General features: G+C 39.4%; 1 protein-coding gene across 3 annotated transcripts in view; it reads left to right on the top strand.

Moving 5' to 3' along the window:
• Parp8 (poly (ADP-ribose) polymerase family, member 8) overlaps positions 1-23,016 on the top strand; it is a 173,110-nt gene that overhangs the window by 86,012 nt on the left and 64,082 nt on the right. For 2 of the 3 annotated variants that reach the window (XR_010063588.1, NM_001427069.1), the window contains exons 5-10: positions 8,887-8,976; positions 9,620-9,690; positions 11,397-11,474; positions 14,051-14,145; positions 22,409-22,469; positions 22,889-22,979. Coding sequence is in view for 2 of the 3 variants with exons in the window: in NM_001427069.1 (NP_001413998.1) it covers positions 8,887-8,976; positions 9,620-9,690; positions 11,397-11,474; positions 14,051-14,145; positions 22,409-22,469; positions 22,889-22,979 (486 nt within the window). In the remaining variant the exon portion in view is untranslated. Of the gene's footprint in view, positions 1-8,886; positions 8,977-9,619; positions 9,691-11,396; positions 11,475-14,050; positions 14,146-22,408; positions 22,470-22,888; positions 22,980-23,016 lie in introns of those variants that run through there. The other variant, XM_039103521.1, reaches the window with a different exon arrangement.

The raw sequence follows: 23,016 nt of genomic DNA, 5'->3' as shown, positions 1-23,016 counted from the left end.
TATAAAAAAAAATATTAAGTGCTTACTGCAAGTGGACACAGAAAAGAATTACTTGCTAAAGAAAAGTTCGACAATATCTTTATAAGAAATTATGAATACTGCTTATTTTTAAAAGCAAACTCACACAGGCCAGGTGGCGGTGCACACCTTTGATCTCAGCATTCAGGAGGCAGGGGTAGGTGAATCTTTTCAAGTTCAAGGCCAGCCTGGCCAACATAGTGAGTTGCAGAATAACCAGGGTTCCAGAGAGAGCCTATCTCAATAAATAAACTAACGGCACGCACACAGGTATGCACACACACACATGAGTACACCCACAGAGAAAATATTTAAAAGAAATAACCACTAGGTATGTTTCCCATATAGAAGCACAGCTAGGCCAGTTGAGAGAATCTTTGGTTCACTTGTAGTGATGCAGCCTGGTAAACCAAGTGGCCCCCAATGTGTAGCGCCCTCTGGTGGTGAAGAGGTGGTACTTTGTTCGATTTTTCTTTTTACTTTTTTTCTCAAGTCATTGGAGTGAGGCTTGGAAATATAACTTGGTCAGGTGTAAAAACTTAAATAATATATATTTAACTTAAAAATATCTATTAATTTTACTTTAGGTGTATGAATTTTTGTTGGATCACTTGGAGCTAGTGTTACAGGTGGTTGTACGCTTTGAATTGAGTCAAAGTTCGGTAGAAGAACAACCAGTGTTCTTAACAATTGGGTCATTTCTCCAGACCCTTAAATTTTATTTTTATTTTATTTCTCGTTGTAATCTTGGGGATTGAACACAGTCTTGTGCATGCTAGAGGAATGCTCGCCCACTGGGCTACGTGCCTATCAGTTGAGAGGAATTAATTTTCTTATGCACTTGGCATTTTGCCTGCATGTGTGTTTGTGCATCTGTGTTTGCAGTGCCTGTGGAGGCCATAAGAGGGGGTTGTAGTCCCTGGGACTAGAGTCACAGACAGTTGTGAGCCGCCATGTGGGTTCTGGGAATTGAACTCAGGCCCTTCACCATCAAGCAAGCTCCCCAGCCACTAATATTAGAAATTTCTAAATAAAACATTGGATTTTATAATTTGTATTCTTCTTTTTATCAAAGTCTCACCTTGGAGCAAATTTGTAGTAAGTTTCCAAAATAATTTCATTTCCACAAGGCATCAGAGTTTCGATACATGTCTGATCTCAATTCGAGCAGGTCTCAGTTTGCTAGTGGGAGAAGTGGGTATTCTGCTTTAAGTGCTGAGGCTGAGGTCTGAAATGGCTGACATGTTGAGTACAACACACACAAATAAGGTACTAAGTGCTAGTTTCAATTCGATCTAATACCGAATGTCATTATGGATGATGGGAAAAATGCTAATTATGACACTCACACTTAAAGGGTATGTGCTGAAGAAGCCAAGCCGTGCTGTGTAGGGACGTGGGACTGGGTCATAAACTATCCTCACCTCAACTCTGGTAATTGTTGCTTCTGGAGATCAGTGCTTTTCAGAGGCTCTAGAGTGAGCATCAATGTGACAGTATTTGTCGTCTTATTAAATTTGAATACAGATCTAATGGATATTAGTTAGTTAATAGGTTTCACTTTTTCAGACTGACGTTATTATATGAAACTATGTTTGTTTTTCCTTTATAATAACCATCAATTCCTTCCCCTCATCCCCACAACCTTCGTTGAATTTCTGGAATAAATCTTAATAATAGAAGATTTGGCAGCTTTGTAACAAAAGTAACATGTTTCCACTTGTCAAAACAAAGCATCGTTTCTTTCTTAACTGTGTTCCAGAACATTAATGACTCCTGAATGTACTGAATCTCTACTTGGCCTCCGCTGAGGGATAGCTCGTTCCCTCCTTTAAATAATAAGGTTACGCCACTCAGCATCTTGTTGTTACCTGTTGGAGCTGTGTGTGCTTTGCTTGTACTTGGTGTTATGGGCAGTCGGATGCTAATGGAACCTCCTGGCTCAGATCATTCACAGGGCCAGCAAGAAAGCCTGCCCACGCCTGTCTTTATAGATGTGGTAGGGCATTACCATGCTTATTGATTAATTTCATCTCTGAAGTTTTTCTCCTGAATGTCTTTTTGAAAAGTTCCTATGTTATTGAAATATCTGCCTTGCATTTTTTAAGAAAAAATATTTTATACCATTTGGCCTATTATTGTAAAGAACAGTCATCCGTATCTCTGTATCTGGTTCTCTCTCAGTTCCCAGTTGTGTTCCTTATATTTGTTCTTCTCTTCCCATGCTTTGGCTTGGTTTGTGCGACCCTTCCCTGTATTTAAAATTCTTTTACGCAAATCGCTTCATTTACTGTTTTAATCTGAATTAATAAATTCAATACTCTAGGCACTGCCTTCACTAATGCCATCTGGTAGTGCCTCTGGGCTTCTTTAACTACCTTTTGAAGATGGGTTGGCTCAAGTGTTAGCTGACCACCTAATCTTGTTGGCACAGTTCCCCTTTATCCTCCTGGTCCCCCTCTGTCAGGAGCTGTATGCCACAGCCACTGAAGTCCCTAGGGACAGTTGTCAGCTTACAGCTTGTTCCGCCCACTCACGCCATCACCGAACACTCATTTCATAGCCTGTGTCTATGAAATGAAGATTTAGAGTCAGTCTTTCATGGAATCGAGCACGTGTAATGGCGTAGATACAAGGTCACTCTTTAAAATGAAGTGAAACCACCAGGCAACCTTCTGGCTTCAGTGAGTCTTCTTAAGAAGATGTTTGTGGTGATGGATTTGAAAATGGTGTGTGCACTGCAAGTCACAAGTTGGCTCTGCTCAGACGAAACTTCTCCTTATAGTGCTCATACTTTCTCTAGTTAGGCTTAGCTACTACTGTGGTGACTGGATTTTCCCATCTCTTCTCTGTTGGGTCTAGAGGAATGAAGTGGTATTTTCCAGATCCTTTATCCCCATGGTTCCAGAGCCTCAAACGTCCTGTGTAACTTCTGTGGGACTTGGAATGCTAGCACTGTCAATGCAGAGGCTTTAACATGTAATGGTTTCTACAGTTACCAAGTGTTTATCCCTTGTAAGATGCTGTAGTTTTCCAGTGATCATGGTTTTCATATTTAAAACATAATCCAGTGACAAAGTATTGACTTCTTAAAACAGAAAAATCCAAGCTTCACCCTGTAATAATCATGTAATCAATTAATTAATTTACATTAATTAATTTAAGAGAATTAATTGCCTTTAGTTTTCATTTCCTTGTCTTCTATGGGAATGATAATTGGTTGGCCTGAAACATATATGACAAAAGATGGCAACATTGTAGAGACAATTCAGGGAAGATATCCAGATTATAAGACAAAATCAGTATAACTAATATTTATCAGTAAATCACCCTTTCTCTTAAGTTTCATAGCAACCATGAATGGAATGACTTGCCTTAAATGACCCTGTACTTGAAAGTGAGTAAAACCTGTGAAACTTGCTTTTCTCTATCTGTACTTTTCCATCCCTTCCCATTCCATTGGGAAGCCATGGTAACGATGGTGGTGCTCCGTGGATGAGAAACGGAAATGCTCACATGGTTAATAGCTTAAGAACGCTCTTTACACCCATGCAAAACAAACTTAAGAACCTGTCTCCAGCGGATGAAGGAGGAAAACAAGACAAAGCTTAACCCCATGAGGAAAACGAAAGCCAATTGCAACACTCATCGGAAGAATCCAGTGAGGAAATTCAAGATGCAGTGTCCTTCATTGTTCTGTCTGAGGGATTCTGTCATCTTAAATGCATTCCCTAGCCCTACTTATTTCCGACTTCCCCATCTCTAAACAAATGTGTTGCTGTCACCCATTTGAACTACTTTAGGGAAGTAGTTATTCAAACAATAGCGAAGATGGATCAATTCATACAAATAGCACTATGCTTATCAACATACTTTCCAGTTACAGAGCTAAGATTATGCCTTAGGTTAAAAGGAATGTGTAGTTAGTTGACTTCAGTATCTATATTTTTAAAAAGCTTATGTCAAACATAAATTTGTTAGTGAACAAATATATGTGTGTGTGTATATATGTATATGTATATATGTATGTATATATTATATATATTATATATATATGTATGAATGATTACTCACACACACTCACAAGCACACACAGTGTTTAAATTGATTACTGTGATTAAAGCAGCTAACATATTGTTCTCTTCCAAGCTGTGTGTTAGGTTCCTGGAACTTCTTCTCCTTACACCTTCACATTTGTACTCTCTGACCAACACTTTTCCACTTCCCTATCCACGGCTCCTGGCAACCCCCATTCCAACACGACTCTCAGCTTCATTTACTTCAATTTCTTTTGATTTCATGAGCAAAAGAGCAGCAGTAATTTGTTGGCTTTTGTCTTCTTTCACTTACCTGAGCTCCAGGCTTACTCACTTCACTGCAGAATTCTTTCTTTTCTTCTGTTTTCAAATGGCTGAGTAGAGCACTGCTTTATGTGTATTTAGCACCGTTCCCTCACCTGTGCATCTGTTGATGGATGCCTAGGTTGCTTCCACATCTTTTCCATGTAGAATAAAACTCCATGGTGCAGGAGAATGCACATTGCATTTCAGTGGACATGCCAGGAAATGGGCTGGGCAGCTCAATAGTCCAGAAGAAATGGACAGATGAGGCCTTTCAGGATCCTGAAGAATCCGAGCAGAGTAGTAGTGACTAAGGAGGCAGTCAGTTCCCTGTGTATAGGGAAGACAGAATTAGTTTCATTAAGTAGCACATAGCTTCCCATCAGTAAGAATGACTAAATTTAAGAAAAAAGAAATATCTGGCTCTGAAGGTAGCCATACTAGCCTTTACCTACCATCCCGCGGGGGGGGGGGGAGAGTAAGGGAATCTGAGGTATGAAGGTATCATTAATGTCATACACTGTCCAGAAACACTATGTCTGCATGTCTAAATACCAAAAAAAAAAAAAAAGAAAAGAAAAACAAAAATACCACAACACTGAGGAAGTAAAAGAGGAGGAAGATGAAGAGAAGGAGGAAGAAGAAAATGAAAAAGAAGAAAATAGAGAGCTCACTTGCACCCCCCCCCTTATTTTAACCACTAATGTGAATGCGTGAAGCGCCTCACAGAGGAGAGTCCAGCTAACTGGCCGGTGTCTTGATGTGAAATTCAGGTGAATTCACACATTCTGCTCCTTGGTTTGTGATGTGATGCCACTTAGTAAACATGAGCATGTCACACTGTCCCTTATGTTATCTCAGAATTAAGCACACCCAGTGTATCGGACAGGGTTCTCCAGAGTCACAGAACTTAGCAAATGTCTGTCTATATTGACGGAATTTATTGTGATGACTTGCAGTCTGTAGTCTAACTAACCCAGCAATGGGCAGCTGTGAACGGGATGTCCAAGAATCTAGTACTTGCTCTATCCCACAAGGCTGGGTGTTTCAGCTGCTCTTCTGTATAAGCTGGATTCCGAAAGAGGCAGGTTCCCCCATAAGTGCGGGCAAGTAATTGCAAGCAGTCAAAGAATGAATCTTCCTTCTTCCAATGTCCTTGTATAGGTTTCCAGCAGAAGTTGTGGCCCAGATTAAAGGTGCCTGGATCTGGGACTTTCTTTGTCCCAGGCTGACCTTGAACTCAGAGATCACCTTGCCCCAGTCTCTTGGGATTAAAGGCATATACTACCTTGCCTGGGCCTAAGCTTTTCATGGCCACTATGCCTCAAGATTTCCCTTTCACGATCCAGGTCAGAAACTTGTACCTTTCAGCCTCAAGAACTGGATCACAGGTGAGCCCTCCAATTCTGGATTGTAGTTCATTCCAGATATAGTCAAGTTGACAACCAGAGATAGCCATTATACCCAGCTTGATGTTAAGGCTAATCAGAGGGGTGTGGCAGACTTGTCTTGTTGCCACTTGGTCTGTACCACCCCATCTCCCCTCATGATAACTTAATAAAACCTCTTTTTCATGGAGAGTTTTCTGTTGTGATTGAGATATATATATATATATATATATATATATATATATATATATATATATATATATATATCACACTTGAAGGAGACAGGTAGCAAGTCTATCAATTAAAAGTCAGATTCTCACTGTTCTGACACAATATTATTATAACCTGTCTCAATAGGTTTTTTAAAAGATAGATCATTTCAGTTATCTGAACAGAAAATGGTCCATGTTTCTATTTGTTGAGGGTGTTTTATTTTTAGTAAGTTAGCAGTGTTTGTGTTATAAGAAATTTGCATTCAGATTATTTTACTCTTATTTTAACTTTTGGTTTGTGTTTTGAGGCTGTGTCTTATTGTGTAGTCCTGGCTACCTGAGAATTCACAGTCTAGTCCCAGGCTGGCCTTAAACTCATGGAGATCTTCCTGCCTCTGCTTTCTGAGTGCTGATGTTAAGATGCCCTCATACCCAGCCTATACATGGGCACATACATACATGTATACTTACATATGTGTATATATATATATATTCCTATCTTTGTATCTATCTATGTATCTATCTATGTATCTATCTATGTACCTATCTATGTACCTATCTATGTACCTATCTATGTATCTATCTATGTATCTATCTATGTATCTATCTATGTATCTATCTATGTATCTATCTATGTATCTATGTATCTATCTATCTATCTATCTATCTATCTATCTATCTATCTATCTATCTATCTATCTATCTATAGCTAGTCCAGTCCGTGTGTGTGCTTGTGTGTATGCAATGTGTCTATGTGTGTGTGTGTGTGCCCACGCACACACACTATGCATGTATTAGAAGGTCAGAGGACAACTTTTAGAAGTCAGTTCTCTGCTTCCAACATGCGAGTCCTGGGCATTAAACCCAGGCCATCAGACTTGGTAGCAAAACCTCTTCTACCCTTAGCCATCTTGAAAGTCTGTATTATGGGACAGTTGTTAATGAGCTAGCAGGCTTATAGTTGCCCTTCAATCATTAATGACAAAGATAGATGAACCTCTGGGTATTGTATTATTATAACATTACTTTACCATAGATAAATATTTGTATTTACTAGAGAAATAGGTCCATTTATAGATTTTTGTTCCAGAGGCAAACATAGCATAGTGAATAAGGATTTAAAGTATAATTTAATGTTCAGTGTATGGTACATTTAGAGAAAATTGATTTACAGGAGAATAATTCTTGTGAGCTGTGGGGCTGCAAGTGGTGAAAGGTATCCTGATTCCTGGTCGAGACAGGAATCCTAAAAGGGATGGCAGGCACATTCCTAGCCTCCCAGATCAGGGTCTCACTAGCTGCACCCCCCCAATCTCCTGTAGAGAGTTTGAGACAGACCAAGTCACTTAGAACAATGCCCCAAGCCTCTCCTCCACAGGTGAGGACATGACCATAGGTCACATAGGCTCAGGACAGATCAGTTGTAGAGACAGGACCACACCCCCGAATATGTAGATGAGGTGACCCAGCCAAAAAACTGTATTTAAGGGTCGTGTTCAGAATTAAAGTTGTGCAAGGATCACTCCGTCCTCTGAGAGCTTCTGTCATAAGAGCTGTAACACCACCTCTTGGGGAAGAGATCTGCTGTCCCAAATTTGCCACCAGAAGCCCTCTTTACCCCTTGTCAGCTAGTCAGTCCCCTGTTGGCTAAGCCTGGCCTGAAACAGAGGCAGAACAACACCTGCTCTGGCCGAGTTTTCCTCCTTTCTCCTGGACCCGCCAACCTAGCCAGAACAGAGATCTCCGTGGAAAACCTTCTGCACGGAGGCTCACAGTGAGCCTTAATGGCAGCTTACCTAGCAGCAATATGGAGACTTGCAATTTCAGCAAATTGCTACCTAGAGTTTCCACCCATCCCTTTCTCTGTCTCCTTTCCTTGCTGATATTTTTGGTTTTTGTTTCTGACAGGGTCTCCCCATATGTCCTGGATTTCTTTCTACTGTTGTGATAAACAACATGACCAAAAGCAGCTCAGGGAAGAAAAGGTTTATTTGGCTTACATGTCACGATTACAGTCTGGCACTGAGGGAAGTCAGGGCAGAAACTCGAGCAGGAGCAGAGGCAGGAATTGTGAAAGGGTGCTGATTACTGCATTGCTCCTATGGCTTTCTCAGTTTGCTTTCTTATATAACACGGAACTACCTGCCCAGTGTTAGCACAGCCCACACTGGGCTGAGTGACACACCCTCCCCTTGCAATAAATCAAGAGAATGCCCACATTCTCAGACGCATCCACAGACGAATCTTGAAAGAACCAATTCTCCTCTCGTCCTGTGTAACTCTAATATGTCTAAAGTTGACATATCTAACCGGTAAACTGTGTAAAGAAGGCTGGCCTCAAACTTAATGACCCTCCTATGCCGGTCGGACTCAAGTGTTGGGATTGCAAGTGTGTGGCCATTGGGTTTGGTTTTGAGTTAAGAGAAGAAAACAACAAAACACCAAATATCCTTAATTATCTCCTCAGTTGTGTTCCTTGCCTTTTGAAATAGACATTGATGTTGAGCAGACTATTGTCCTGTGAGATGAACCAAACAGCGATATGCCAATTATCAGCTCCCCCAGGCTATGTTAGAAATGTCTGAGGAGCCAGGCCTAGTAGAGCCCTAAGAAACAGGCAGGAGGAGGCCAACTCTAAGGGCTACATAGGGAGTCTCTGTCTCAAACCCTTCCCCCTAACAGAAGGAAAGCATGATTTTGAATATTTCTATCTAAGATGTCTACATTTGTGAGATGCTATGGGCACCTTTGAAAAGGCCATAATTTTATGCGTAATTTACACCAAGGACAGCCTTTGGTTCCCTTTCCTTGGAGAACAGCAGTATGCCCCTAATGAGAACTGGATTAAAGTGATGGAGATATAATTCTGTTTCTTTTGTAGAGGATATGCACTAATTATTCTGTGTCTTTCCTCATATTTCTTTGCAGACAATACATATGTGTCAAGTTCAGAAAATGATGAGGATGTCCTAGTCACCACGGACCCGATTCCTGTCATTTTCCATAGAATTGCAACAGGTAACACTAACGCTATAGTTTTCTCATCTTAGCTCAAGTTTGTAAACTGTTGTTGCTCTGGTGCTTTTTGTTTTCAATGAGGCAAATACATATATTTTCCTCTCGGAAATTCATATGTATAATTTTTATATCTCAAGTATATTAGCTTTTCAATAATGTTTAAATGTATCATGTCAGTATTACTCCTGAAAGTATTTCCATCCACAAGGACACTGCTAGACAGACTGAACCCAGCAGCTGTTCGCAACCTGTGGGTCGTGACCCCTTTGGGAGGTTCAAATGACCCTTTCACAGCGGTCAGATATCAGATATTTACAAAATTACAGCTGTGATGTAGCAACAAAACACTTTTGGGTGTTGGGGGGGTCAGTTGAGATCCCCTGGAATACAGGAAACCTAGGGCAGTCAAACTACCTTGAAGTGAGTTGTAGGACCTGAGGGACATCTCTGTACTTGCTCTTTAATTGGTTAACGTTTTTATGCACAATGAGAAACCAGAAGCTCCTGTGTGATCCGTCTTCAAAGTACCTCTTCCTTCACAAAAGGGGGAGAAAAGCCTGGAACATTTTTGTCTAGGAACTCATGAAGTTTTAGCAAATAATACTCTAAGATCCAAAGTAATGAAAAAAATTCTTTCTTGCAGAATTAAGAAAAACAAATGATATTAACTGCTGTTTGTCCATAAGATCTAAATTACAAAAGGAAAATGGGGAGGTATGTAAATGACATTTCATTCGTCCCTTTTATTTTGATAGCATTTAAAACTTACCAGGTATTGTATTTAGTATATTTCGATGTGTGTATGGTGAATGAAACACAGACCCACGGCATTCTGTTTGGTGTTAAGATTAACCTAAGGAAGATGTGTCTGCTAAATTAATAGAAAGGAACCTAAATAAATGAAATATACATGCCATGTAATTTATTCTTCACATATAGCAGTATAGCTGACAGAAAAACACCCATATGCCTTCTTCATCAATGTGAGGGAAGGCCCTTGGTCCTGTGAAGGCTCGATGCCCCAGTGTAGGGGAATGCCAGGGTGGGGAGGCAGGAGTGGGTGGTTGGTGGGGAGCACCGTCATAGAAGCAAGGGGAAGGGGATGGGATAGGGAGCTTGCAGAGCAAAAACTTGAAAAGGGGATAACATTTGGAATGTGAATAAATAAAATATCCAATAAAAATTGAAAAGTTAAAAACTAACATAAAAAGCATACCTTACTGTATACAGTTTTGATGACATGTATGGGTTTTTTTAAAGCCAAAATAACAAAGTCACAGGAATAGAGTTATATTCTAGTGGTTTTTATCTGTTTTTAAAAACTTAAAACAAATTTGTTTCATATCCTTGCTTTAATTTTTTTTTTATTGGTGTCCAGCAAGGCCATCTGTGATCTATGAGTGGCTGTCAGGGCAGAGAAAGCACGAGCAAAATGAGACAACAGTTTCTCAGTTGAAAGTTACGCTTGCTTGGGTTCTCGCTTGCTGGCTCTTCGTGTCCTACCCTTCACTGGAGTTTCCCTTCATTGTCCACTGTGAAAACTACCGCTTTAATAAAGCTGTCGATGACCCAAACCTGTTAGAATTTCATTTGATCCAGAGTCCTGCTTCATTTCATTAAAAACCTGAAATTTGGGCATGATTAGCAACACGGATGATGGAGTTCTGACCTTTTTCCTCTTCCTTCTCCTTTTCTTCTTCCTCCTCCTCTCCCTCCATTTTCTTTCTTTCTCTCTCTTTCTTCTTCCTGTCCTTGTCCCTCCCCCTTGCTCTTCTCCTCCTATATTAAAAAAAATTGCTAATCATGACAGGCATAGCAATACTAGTGTGAATTTTAATTGTTCTTGAGATATATGACAGATGTTTGGCTCAGTTAATTAAAAACTCAGACATCAAATTAAAAGCATATTAAATTAAACATTTCAAAATTTGAATTTCTAAGCAAATCATTCATGTATACTGAAAGTTCTCTTTGTATTATGATTCATATTTAGTTACATAATTTGATTTTTTTTACCATTGCATTCCAAGCTTCCTCTTTCACACTGTTGCTTTGTGTTGGCAATGGAAGCGAACGCCATCTTGGATAGATAGTGCAGATGAACTTTTAAATAAGAACTGAATTAGTGCGAGCCTGTCAAAGATTGTATCAGAGAAGAGCTGCAAGCATGACTGATCATACACAGTTTGCAGTGTACCTGTAGGGAAACTGCACGTATTAGCATCTGGATCTTCAAGGAAGGTTTATTGTCAGTAGACGTCTCTAAATGAACCAAGTGTGTCTGCAGTGTTACCTCTGTTGCTCCTTTTCTTCATTTTTGAAGTTACGCTGCACCAACAGTGTGTTCTGTATGAAACCCTCTCATTCTGCCCAAACCTGTTTGTTATGGCTGCTTTCTGGTTTGTCTTTGTCATTTGAAGGAGTCAAGGCAGAATAGTACAGTGGAAGAAGACTCGGAGGGTGACAACGACTCTGAAGAGTTTTATTATGGAGGACAGGTAAGCGGCCCTACCTCCCAATGCAGCCATGTTTGTCCTGGGGAAGGAGGGAGCCCAGAAGTGGTGCAGGCCTCAGTACACAAGTAGAAAACATCAGTCGTTGGTTTTTCACTTTCCACACAGTTTCCATTCAGACTTACATTGTAGATCTTTGCACTGGATTCAGCTACTGGAATTAGTCTATTAATTAGTTACGGAGGTGTGGGGGTTTGGCTAGGATTATTATTTGACTGTTCACATTGTTTATTATTGAATTTGGGTTAGCATGCAAGGAGATGGGTTTCACTCAGACATTCTTACACATAGGCATTCTACTCTGTTCTTACTCACCCTTTCCCCCTCTTTATGGTCTTCCTTTCTCCAGTCCCCTCCACCCTTCTCTTTCATCAAAGTGTGAGAACTCTGTTGATCCTCCCTGTTTCTCTTCATTCACTCTGGCAAGGCCACCTTCCTTCCCTCTCTTAGTGACTTTCAGCAACCCCACACATACCTAGATTCCATGGAGTGAAAACAAGGAACTTTGTCTTCCTCATAGACTTTGTAAGAAATATTTTTACATGTTGTTATTTCTAAGAAAAGCATAGATTGTTAGTTGTAAATCAAAGATGATTGATATTTACAAATTCTGATGGGCAATAATTTTCTTGAGAAATACTTGTTTCTTGGTGAAGATATATGAAGAAGATTTTTAAATCTGCATATATAGCATGCCTACATATGTATTATGTAGGAGATATGTAACTCTCATGACTCTTTCAGAATAATGTTAAAATTTAAAACCAGGCATGTTATTTTAAGATACAACCATTTAATACATTGCTAGGTTTCTGTGACCTCCTTGATCAAATGCCTTTGTAGTTTGTGTCCGTGCGGGAAGGATAATATGATAAAATAGGCCTTTAAAGATAGTTAGTATGGAAGAGAATTAATGTGACAGAATAAAAAAATCAGCGCTTGCTAAATCAGACATACACAAGGCAGTAGAAACATGGGCATGGTTAAGTAGGTTTCCCTCTATGGAGTAACTTTCTAGATGTTGGGCAGTTGTCTAATACTGTCACTCCCAACACATGACAAATGTTACCTGTCTTAGTTAGGGTTTTACTGCTGTGAACAGACACCATGACCAAAGCTAGTCTTATCAGGACAATATTTATTTGGGGCTGGCTTGCAGGTTCAGACAGCTTCATCTAAAGGCTGCTAGTGGAAGACTGGCTTCCAGGCAACTAGGATGAGGGTCTTAAAGCCCACTCACACAGGGACATACCTACAGCAACACGGCCACACATTCTAATAGTGTCACTTCCTGGGCTAAGCATATACAAACCATAACATTACCAGTATGTAAAAGAGGCTTTCCAAATCTGATTTTTTCCTTGCACTATTCATTCTTCCAGAGGGGAATTTGGTGCGTTCCTTCAGTCTAGATTGTTTCCAGGATATCTGCCGGTCATTCATTCCCTTTAAGCATTTGCATTTCTGCAGATAATCACTTTTAAAAATGAAATGTAGATCACTAAGATCATTGGAAGTAGAAAAGGCTATCTTCTAGGATGTGACTGTGTAGCATAAGTACAAAGAAAGAACCCGGTCTCTTGGTCTCTTCTTCTTTGCTATTGGAAGGCATAATGTGCTGAAGTATTCCATCATGCAGACATACGCTTGATTTACCTGGTGCAAATTGGAACAGTAGTCATAAGTCACACTGAGTAGAAATGAATGTCATATGAAGGATCACTTCAGAGCACAGTAAATAGCTCAGAATAAGAGAAACGAACAGAAGAAAACCAGTGTCAGTTGTGTGGTACTCAAGTATGCCATGGCTCTTTTAGTGCCATGGTACTCTTTAAGATTTCTTTCCTATTTGAGCATGACAGTAAGAGACAAAAGACTAGATTGAAGACAGGTAGATAGCAGACACAGATTAAAAAAGATATCCCAATAGACTTTTCAATTTAATGATTCACCTCTTGGGTGCTGTGAGAGAGTCAGCCTTGTGGTTCACCAACTTTTGGATTCTAGATTTATTCTCATCCACCTTACTCTTCTGGAGTTGGGATCAAAGATATGTCTGTTGATCTTCTGCTTGCATAGCAGAACCAAAGGGGAGGGAAATACTGATGTGGCTCATTGCTTGTACAGAAGGACCAGGAACATTGTGAATAGATAAAGAATAAAAAGTTGGCATTCCTACTGAAATCTACATACTAACAATCTACGTTAATGGGAGGATCAATAGTTCTAATTCTATATACATACGGACAACTGAGAAGCATGACATTCTCAATAGATACTTACATGAACAAAATACCTATATGCATGTATAAATAAATCAATGATTAAAAAGACTAATTGTAGTGAGAATCTTGTGGAGAATCTTGTTGAAGTAAAAAGGTTAATGTTAAAAGGTCTAATGTTAATTTTAAAACAATGAGCTATCCTAGCCATGTGTGAATAGAACTTTTTGAAGGTGCTGTTGGTCCACCTGTAATGAACTTTTGCACAGCTTTTTTTTTTTTTTGCCTCTTGGTTCCTTTGACTCTTTTCACTTAGTTCTGAACTGTCCTTCCTGGCAGGTGAACTATGACGGGGAACTGCACAAGCACCCTCAGTTAGAAGCTGATCTGTCTGCAGTGAGAGAGCTCTATGGACCACATGCAGTTTCTCTCAGGTAAATGGCTTCTGTACTTTACCTTGCATTTGTCATTAGGGCTTTCTATTAGAGTAAATTAAAAAATTCTTTACAGTGATTATGTTTAGAAATGTTTGAGGAATTCCATTGTGCCTCTCATGGTGCCAAAAGACAGCTTTATGGCTTTTCTTTACATATTAAAGTAAAATTAGATGCATTAAAGAAATAATTATTTTGAGTGTTAGTTTGCAAAAGGAGCAGTCTCTAGAAGCTATGGACATACACTTGTGATTTCAGCACTTGGAAAGCTGAACCAGGAGGAATGCCAGTCTGAGTTGATTCAGGGCTATGTAGCAAGTAGCAAGGCCGTGTGTGTGTGTGTGTGTGTGTGTGTGTGTGTGTGTGTGTGTCTTTATTATTTACCACAATAGATAGTTCTTTCATTTGTGCCACATTGATGCAAACTGTGAAAGTAAATAATGCAGAAATACTGGTACCCAAATCATGTGGTGAATGCATGACATAATACATGATAGTTTGAATGACAGTGTGTTTTAGTCTGTAATTAGCTATACTCTGGCTATAAAAAGTTCATCTTACTCTTTTTTTTCTATTCAGTGTAAGACAACATTTGTGCCCTTACACTGGCATCTACAAGTCAAGCCGGCTTCTTTTAGAGTCTCGCTCTTTGTATCTTTGCATACATACAGTGTAGTTTCTAAGTCTCTGTGGAATTCTAGGCTTTTTTCCTGACTTCAATTCAAGCCCTAACTACCAACTGCCAGCTGGACTCCATTGCTTCAGAGCTCAGGTCACTTGCAGAAATTGCCCTTTGGTTGAGGCATACCCCTAAACACCTCAATTCCAGCCCTAACTACCAAATTCCCCTGCCGGGCCAGGTTTCCCCAGGACTCAAAGCACTTGTACAAGTTACTGTCTTGTCAGGGATCACTGCCTTCACACCCCACTATGAATGCCAGCTCCCTGAGCCCTCCTCAGATCTCTGCACGGATGGTTTAATCTGTATTCTGGGCACCCAGCATTTGGCTGTTGAGTATATTATTTCTGTTGTTTTATTAATAATCTACTGACTAGAGAGATTTGCACTGCCTTTTGTTTATTTGTTGTATCTTGATTTGGTTGGCTTTTTGACTCATGATCCTGGAACTTAACATGGTATGGGGATGCTATACAAATAGAGGATTCATGGTGGATTCTTGACAGTTGGTAGTGGCATCATCTGAAAAGGGACAAAAGGACACATGGTCTAGTTATCACTCGACCTCTCTAGTGGACACACCTGTATATTGAGAAGGTGAACAAGTATTTTGACTTGGTAACTCCACACAGCGTTAAATTACAGTGGTCATGTTCTTCATTTAGATTTGAGAAATAACTGATCAGTGCCTCCTCTGGCCTAAATAACTGAGGACCGTGTTTCCAAACATCTCTCTTGCTTTTGGAGATCCATCATACACATACAATTGTGCGATTATCTTTGGTAAATGAAATTTTTACAGACTTTAAAATCTTAGCCAGATAGTTCTGATCACCCCAGAGTTGATCTATAGTATGGTCCAGCATAAGCGCTGTGAACGTTCAGTCTTCCAGAGTAAATCCACGTGGGTAGTGTAGGAGCCACCAGTAAATTATCCAAAACCATGGCTTCTTTTTTTTTCTATGATAGTGGAACTTTTCTTGAAAACTTAAAACTTTGATTTTATGTACAATAATATTGATAGTAGAAGGCTGAAGTAAGAATATGATTCAACCAGAATTCAGCTTCCCATCTTCCTCTCAAAACATATAATGTGGGGCTGGGGAGATGGCTCAGTGGTTAAGAGCACTGACTGCTTCTTCCAGAGGTCCTGAGTTCAATTCCCAGCAACCACATGGTGGCTCACAACCATCTGTAATGGGATCCAGTGCCCTCTTCTGATGTGTCTGAAGACAGCTATAGTGGTGTACTCATAAATATAATAAATACATCTTTTAAAAAAACATATGTTGTTGCTTAGAAAATTGCTTTAGTAGATGCATTTTTAGTTAAGACTTTTCTAGAACACATTTCCACATTTCCTGAGCTGTCATATGACTGTGAAATGTTTGTGTCTTCACCCAGTATTTGTCTGGCCTGTCTGGTGATTCATTTATAGTTTCTATCAGTAACAATGTTATTGACAAGTATGATGTGTTATAACTCTATAAGTGCTTGGAGTTCCAACCAAATGAAATACCTAAAAGTCAACAATGACTTGAATTTTTTCTCCTGGTCTATTTTTCTTATAACAGTTTTGATCTCACTTAAATCTCAGTACAAACCATGTTCTTGCCTTGTCTCGATATTTTTTTTTCTAGTTACAAAGGATGATTGCAGAATAAGTAACCTCTTTAGGTCTCATGATATGAAGCAAACAACAGCAAAACTTGTTCAGTTTACTTTAAGTAAATAAAATGAATTTATAGCCTATTCCAATCCTTAGACACACTGAGAAATGGTTATTTAGGCAGAAGGCATTGTACTCCTCCTTGCAGAGTTCTAAGTCTATTGAAAGCAGACTGTTCTAATTAGCAGTTCTTTAGCTTAATTGAGATGCATAAGAACTTAATGGAGTTTGAAAAGCAAAAGTACCTTAATATGCACGATAGGCTATTTGGTGTCTTTCTTTTTTCCTTTTTTAATGTGACACCTAATGAGAAAGGCAGCTAACCACATCTGAGCTCCTTATAAGAGATAGAAATAGCTGATTGGACAGGTTGAAGCAAATCCCTTTTAAATGTAGGCAAACACAGATATAGAAAAAGAAATTCATAAGAGATTTATTACTAAAATTGATAATGGAAGCTCAATCTGTCCCTCCATCAAAAACAAGGTAGTGGCCGCATGGACCTGTGTGTTTAAGCGTTGGGGATGACTTTGCAGTCTTGTAAATGGGAGGTGTGTTGGATCCTGCAGGATAAATATCTGGTGGTCAGACTAAATGAGTTTCATCTTGAGTCATGTTAGCAAGATGTACTAGTGTGCTTTTCATTGTAAATGTAGTTCTCTGGTCATGTGTTCCTAAAATAGTGTGGATTAGCGTCATTTGAAAACAATTTGAGATGAGTAATTTTTAGAAATGGAAGGAAATTTCTCATCACTCTGGAGAAGAGATGGTTTTGGTCGTCACCTTGTGAAATACCAAATGTCAATCGCAAATAACTGATCCTTTGTGATGATGACATCTTCCCTTATAAACATCGCATCGTCCCAGTGCATACCCAACCTCTTACTGTAGCTATGGCCTGATGCACTGTGGATGCTCCCAGGTTCTTGGGGGTTGTACATAATCTTATTTTACCAAGAGGCTGCTGGACTAAGCCTCTCCGACTTGCTGTTTGGAGAACCAGAGTATTCTGAGGATTGGATGGTTGAGGAACCAATGGGCAGCCTTAGAAGGATAATGACAAGCTGTTACATACTAAAAGACATGGGGTAACTCAGGATGTCTACCTTCTTCCGGTCCTCTAACTTTCTACCTCTTTCCTAAGAACTGCTTCCTCTTCTTTGTCACGTGATTAGATTGTCTTAAATTGACACCTTTGGTCCTAGGCATACACATACAGTAGTTCTCGCCAATGTATTATGTGCACTGGACAATGAGTCTGTGTGTCTTCTGGGTGTCGTCCCCCTTGGCACCTCAGTGATGACAATGACTACTCTAGTGCCATGTGAGGTGAGGTATTAAATCATTAGCATTGAGCCATCGAGGTCTTAAATATGTTTGTCCAGAAGTCTGTGATTCAGCAAACGAAGGTCTCAACCTGTAGGTTTATATCACCCTGTCTAGCATACTGATTCTCCACACTCTGGATTGAGGGCATTAAAAAAAAATCTCTTTAAGTGAAAATCAGGGAACTGATGAGAGGATGTTCACAGTACAAAGAAACTGAAAGAGAATGTTTTCCAGATGCACAAATGTAATTGAGACATAAGCTTCAGTAGCTCAGATCCTGCACGCCTGCCTCTGCTCCCAACCCTGGACTTTGTTCAAGCAAAACCAAGGGTTTTTTGTAAAAATGACCACAAAATCACAGCAACTTTCTGTTCTTTTCATCTTATGAATGCACTGTTGTTTCAAAGAAATTCATATTTCTCTCCTCATCTGCATCTAAAGTCTTCTCAGCTTGTCTTTTAGAAAATTTTATAGCCGTGATGGATAGCAGTCTTAGAAAAGCTTTAATCTTCCCAGACTTTCTTCCTGATGGCTAAGTGTGCACATTGCTTGTCCCATTCACAAGCACCTCTCCCACACTGGGCAGAAACACACACTGAGATTGACATGCAAGCCACAGTGTTTCAGATGCTACAGGAAGGTGTGTGTTTCTTCCTAAGTATCGTCTCAAAACAGCACTGCCCCGTGGTTGAAAGCAGAAACAATTAAATCATAGTCAACATTTCTCAAGAACCTGTGGTAGAATTGTGGATATAATATATACATATATACATATATTTTTGATTGTTAATAAGTGAAAGTTAGATATCTAAAATGTTTTTATAATAAACATGTTCACAGATTATTTGATTCAAGTTGTTGTAACTATTGTAACAGTATAATTAATACACTGGGGTTTATCGAGAAAGGAAAACCAGCATACTCATATTCAATACAGTGTACATTTTAAATATATGTTAATATATATTTGAATGTCTTGTGAGCATTTCTTTTCTTGGGAGGAGTGTATTTCTGCTTACATTTTATAGTCCATCACTGCAGGCTGCCAGAGCAGAAGTGCAGAGAAGGAACATAGAGGCAGGAACTGATGCTGAAGACATGGAGCAGTACCGCTCTCTGCCTTGCTCTTCAAGGCTTACCATGAGCCTGCCTTTCTCCCTCCTTCCCTTTCTTTCTCCTTCCATTCCTCCCTCCCTTCCTCCCTTGCCCCGCCCCCCAACTCACTGATTGCCCTCTGTTGTCAAGACCTATGGAAAGTTACTCAGACAAAGAAGAGGTCTTGATAACTGGGTCATTCCATCTGGACAAACTGTAATCATGCTTGTAATCTCAATGGAAACCATGAAATTACCAGCATTAAGGAAAAAGGACATCAGCACAGAAATGAGATTGTATATGCTTAGTGCCATTTGTGAACTCTGAATGGTGACACCAGTGGAACCATTTTCAGGGACGTGTCTGGACAGCACTGCAAATTGCCTCTTAGTTGTACACTAGTACTCTGCCATGGTGACGCAGAATGCCTGTGACCATGTACCTCACTACCTTTAAATAAACAGTGTCATAAATAGAGAAGACACTAAGTTTTGATTTAAAAAAATTTTAGAAATCATACATGAAATAATAACTATCTTAATTGCCACAATGAATGGTTTTAAAATTAAGCATGCCACCTGCTAATCAATCAGTCTTTTCTATTAGATCCTTTAGAGACTCTTTTGTGGGTTAGGATTTTGTATATGTCTGTGTCTTTCCTCCTGACTCTTAACCACAGTCTTCAAGCTAAGACAAACTCAGATATTCTACTAATGGAATTGTATAGAGGAGAGGAAGAGGAGGTGTGGTGATGAAGAAGAAATGAAGTCGTAACCTTGATAGACTGGCCACTGTGATTCCAAGTAGTTCTAATCCCTTTAATAACAGTTAAATAAATGTCGAGAGCCTCCAATAAGTCATTCCATGCATTTGACTTCATGATCACAGAAATTACTGTAAGGATACAGGTATGCAGAGATTTCCTTCTGAGGGAACATTCTGTCTGTATTCATGGTGCAAAGCATCAAATGCATTCAGGTGTTCTATTTGTTTCACAGTTGCTAGGCTTTAATTGCAACCATTTAAATATTTGATTATGAAGAACAACACAGAAAGCGCTAATCATATTGAAGAAGAGAAATAACAAGAAAGAATCCCTTGTGTACCATATGTGAAGATTAGAGGGAGATCGAAGCAAAAATGGTGATGTCTGGTGTCTTAGTCAGGGTTTCTATTGCGTTGACAAAACACCATGACCATAAAGCAAGTTGGGGAAGAAAGGGGTTTATCTGGCTTACATGTCGTCCTTATCACTGTTCATCATTGAAATGGGTCAGGACAGGAACTCAAGCAGGGCAGGATCTAGAAGGCAGGAGCTGCTGCAGAGGCCATGGAAGAGTGCTGCTGAGTGGCTTGCTACTTCTAGTGTGCTCAGCTTGCTTTCTTATAGAACCCAGGACCTCCAACCCCAGGATGGCACCACTCTCAATGGGCTGGGCCATACCCCATTAATTACTAAGAAATTGCCCTATAGCTGGGTCTTACGGGGTTATTTTCTCAACTGAGGTCCCCTCCTTTCAGATAACTCTTAGTTTGTGTTTCAAGTTAATATAAGACTAGCCAACACATCTGTCCAGGTATGGTGACTCACGCCTGTAATATCACATGTATGAAGCTGAATCAGGAGATCTATGTGTTTGAAACCAATCTGGCCAGATAGTGAGACCCTATCTCCCAAGAAGATGATGCTGCTGAGTTAATTTTATATACTTTATCTATTTCTGATATATAATAGCATCGCCTTTCTGAATACAGGCTAGGTATGTGTTTTTATAAAATGTACACCTTTCTAAAAAATAATCTTAAAATGGACAGTGTATTCATACAGACATTCTTTGATGCCTATGAGGGTAAGGTAAAAGAGATCTAGACATAATCTTTACTGGGCATTACAAAAAGCCCAGGAAATCTAAGATGATGGAAGAAAAGTACAAATGAGGTAATCAAAAAAGTAGAATATTTATTTTCATTATTTAATAGATTGCAGTGTGTGTGTGTGTGTGTGTGTGTGTGTGTGTGTGTGTGTGTGTACATGTGTACATATGCTTGAGGGCATTTGCCTGTAGAGGTCTGAGTCACCTTGGAGGCGTTGATTCTTTCTTTCCATCACATGGGTCCTACGGATCAATGTCAGTGCCTGCTCCGTGTTTTACACACCACACACAGGTTTGGGTTTGGGTATAGGTCGACAGACACCACATAGACATTTTAAGTTGTTTGACACCCTCATGTATTCATCCAATGAATTTTAGTTATTTCCATTCTCTTTCTTCACTATTCCCCTCTTCCCCTGGGACCCATTTCAACAAGTATCCCTCCTGCATGGGTGTCTGGTGTGCATGGCCCAGTGCATTCAGTAAGAGTCACTGGCCCGAGTATAGATAGGAGGTGATGTAGTATAACTCCATTGTCTTTGCCATTTTCCACTTGACTACGTTTTTACTTGACTGTTTATTAATTTCTTCACTATTAGTAATGTTAAATTGTTTACTATGTAAGGATGTGATGGTATCGTTCATTGATCTTTAGACTGGTATTCAATATAGAGTGAAATAAAGTGGTGGTTATTAACCATTGGGCTAGTTTGATGCTTGTATAAATGACATGTATGTGAAGAATATTAAAACTGCTATTTTGTTTTCATTCATACATAAACATACTTATATGCACGTGCTGGCACACATAATTTCAAGAGTTGCTTGGTTCATGGTAGCTAATTGTGCCAGTTCCCTGAGTCACAGTATTCTCCCCCCATGAGATTGTTCAGTACCACTACCACTCAGAGGAAAATTTAATTTCATTAAATTAAAAACTATTCTGTACAAAAGTTGGTTTTCATAATGACTTTCTATGACCCAGGGATACAGTTTTTAGCATATGCATGGAAAAAAAGAAAGGTGGGAGAACAAGACAATCTCAAACTAGATTGACTGTAATTCCTCCATGTGGGTCACCCTATCACGGCTTAGTTGTTGTCGCTGTGTCAGACTCATGGCTACTCATACTCTTAATACTGTGTAACAGCACATGGACCAGTTTCCAAGTCACCAATGCTGGAGGTAGAAGGAGTATCCATTTCCATTTCATTGTGTGTCCCCCTTACCTCCTTACATCAGAAACTGCTTTCTTCAGTTAAGATCAGTTCCTTTTTCTCTGAGTGGTTGGTGATACTGGAGCGGTCACATACGGGAGACGACTGTGACTCAGGGAACTGGGAACTATTTGGTACCATGACCCAAGCAACTCTTGAATTTATGTATGCAAGCGTGTGTGTGTGTGTGTGTGTGTGTGTGTGTATGTGTTCTGTTGTATAAATAGGCCAAGAAAGAGAGCAATCAGAGTAAACTGAATTACTTTACTCATATCCAAGGTCACTTCTGATCGTAAAGTCACCGATCAGAGTTAGTGACTACACTATTAATTAAGATAACCAATCATGTACAAACTATTTTTTAAAAAATGAAACTATTCGTGTTAATCTTTGCTTTTAGGGAATATGGAGCTATCGATGATGTAGATATTGATCTGCACATAGATGTCAGCTTCCTGGATGTAAGTATCAGTTTCTATAGTATGACTGGTACATTTAATGTACATTTATCTTTATTGAGAGAGACTCAGCTTGGATTATTTTATAGCACCATTTCCTCCTGCAGCTGTTAAAGTGATTTATGAAGATTGATCAATGAAGCTGAGATAATACATCTTTCTCATTGTTTTTCCATATATTGTAAAATGTCTGTTATAATAGCAATTCATTATATAAGTTCTCATTTTTATTGTCATACAGGAACTCAAAATGAATGAATGTTTTGGCCTTCTTTTTACAAAATACTGTTTTTTGAAATAATTTGTAGACCTTTATAATGTATGCATTATTCCATTAACCTAAATTTAAAATTTGGGTGTTATTTTTTCTTATTTTGAGGTATAAAAGAAGCCAGACTTATTCTTTCCATATATTTGTGCAGGAGGAAATTGCTGTGGCCTGGGAAGTGATTCGAACAGAACCTATTATTGTCCGACTACACTGTTCTCTTACACAGTACCTAAATGGCCCAGGTTAGTCTTCTTTCTCTGTTGCTTTGAAGATTAACTA

Source organism: Rattus norvegicus, chromosome 2 (assembly GCF_036323735.1).
Source record: "Rattus norvegicus strain BN/NHsdMcwi chromosome 2, GRCr8, whole genome shotgun sequence".
Classification (NCBI taxonomy): domain Eukaryota; kingdom Metazoa; phylum Chordata; class Mammalia; order Rodentia; family Muridae; genus Rattus; species Rattus norvegicus.
This window is presented reverse-complemented; position numbering and strand designations above follow the sequence as displayed.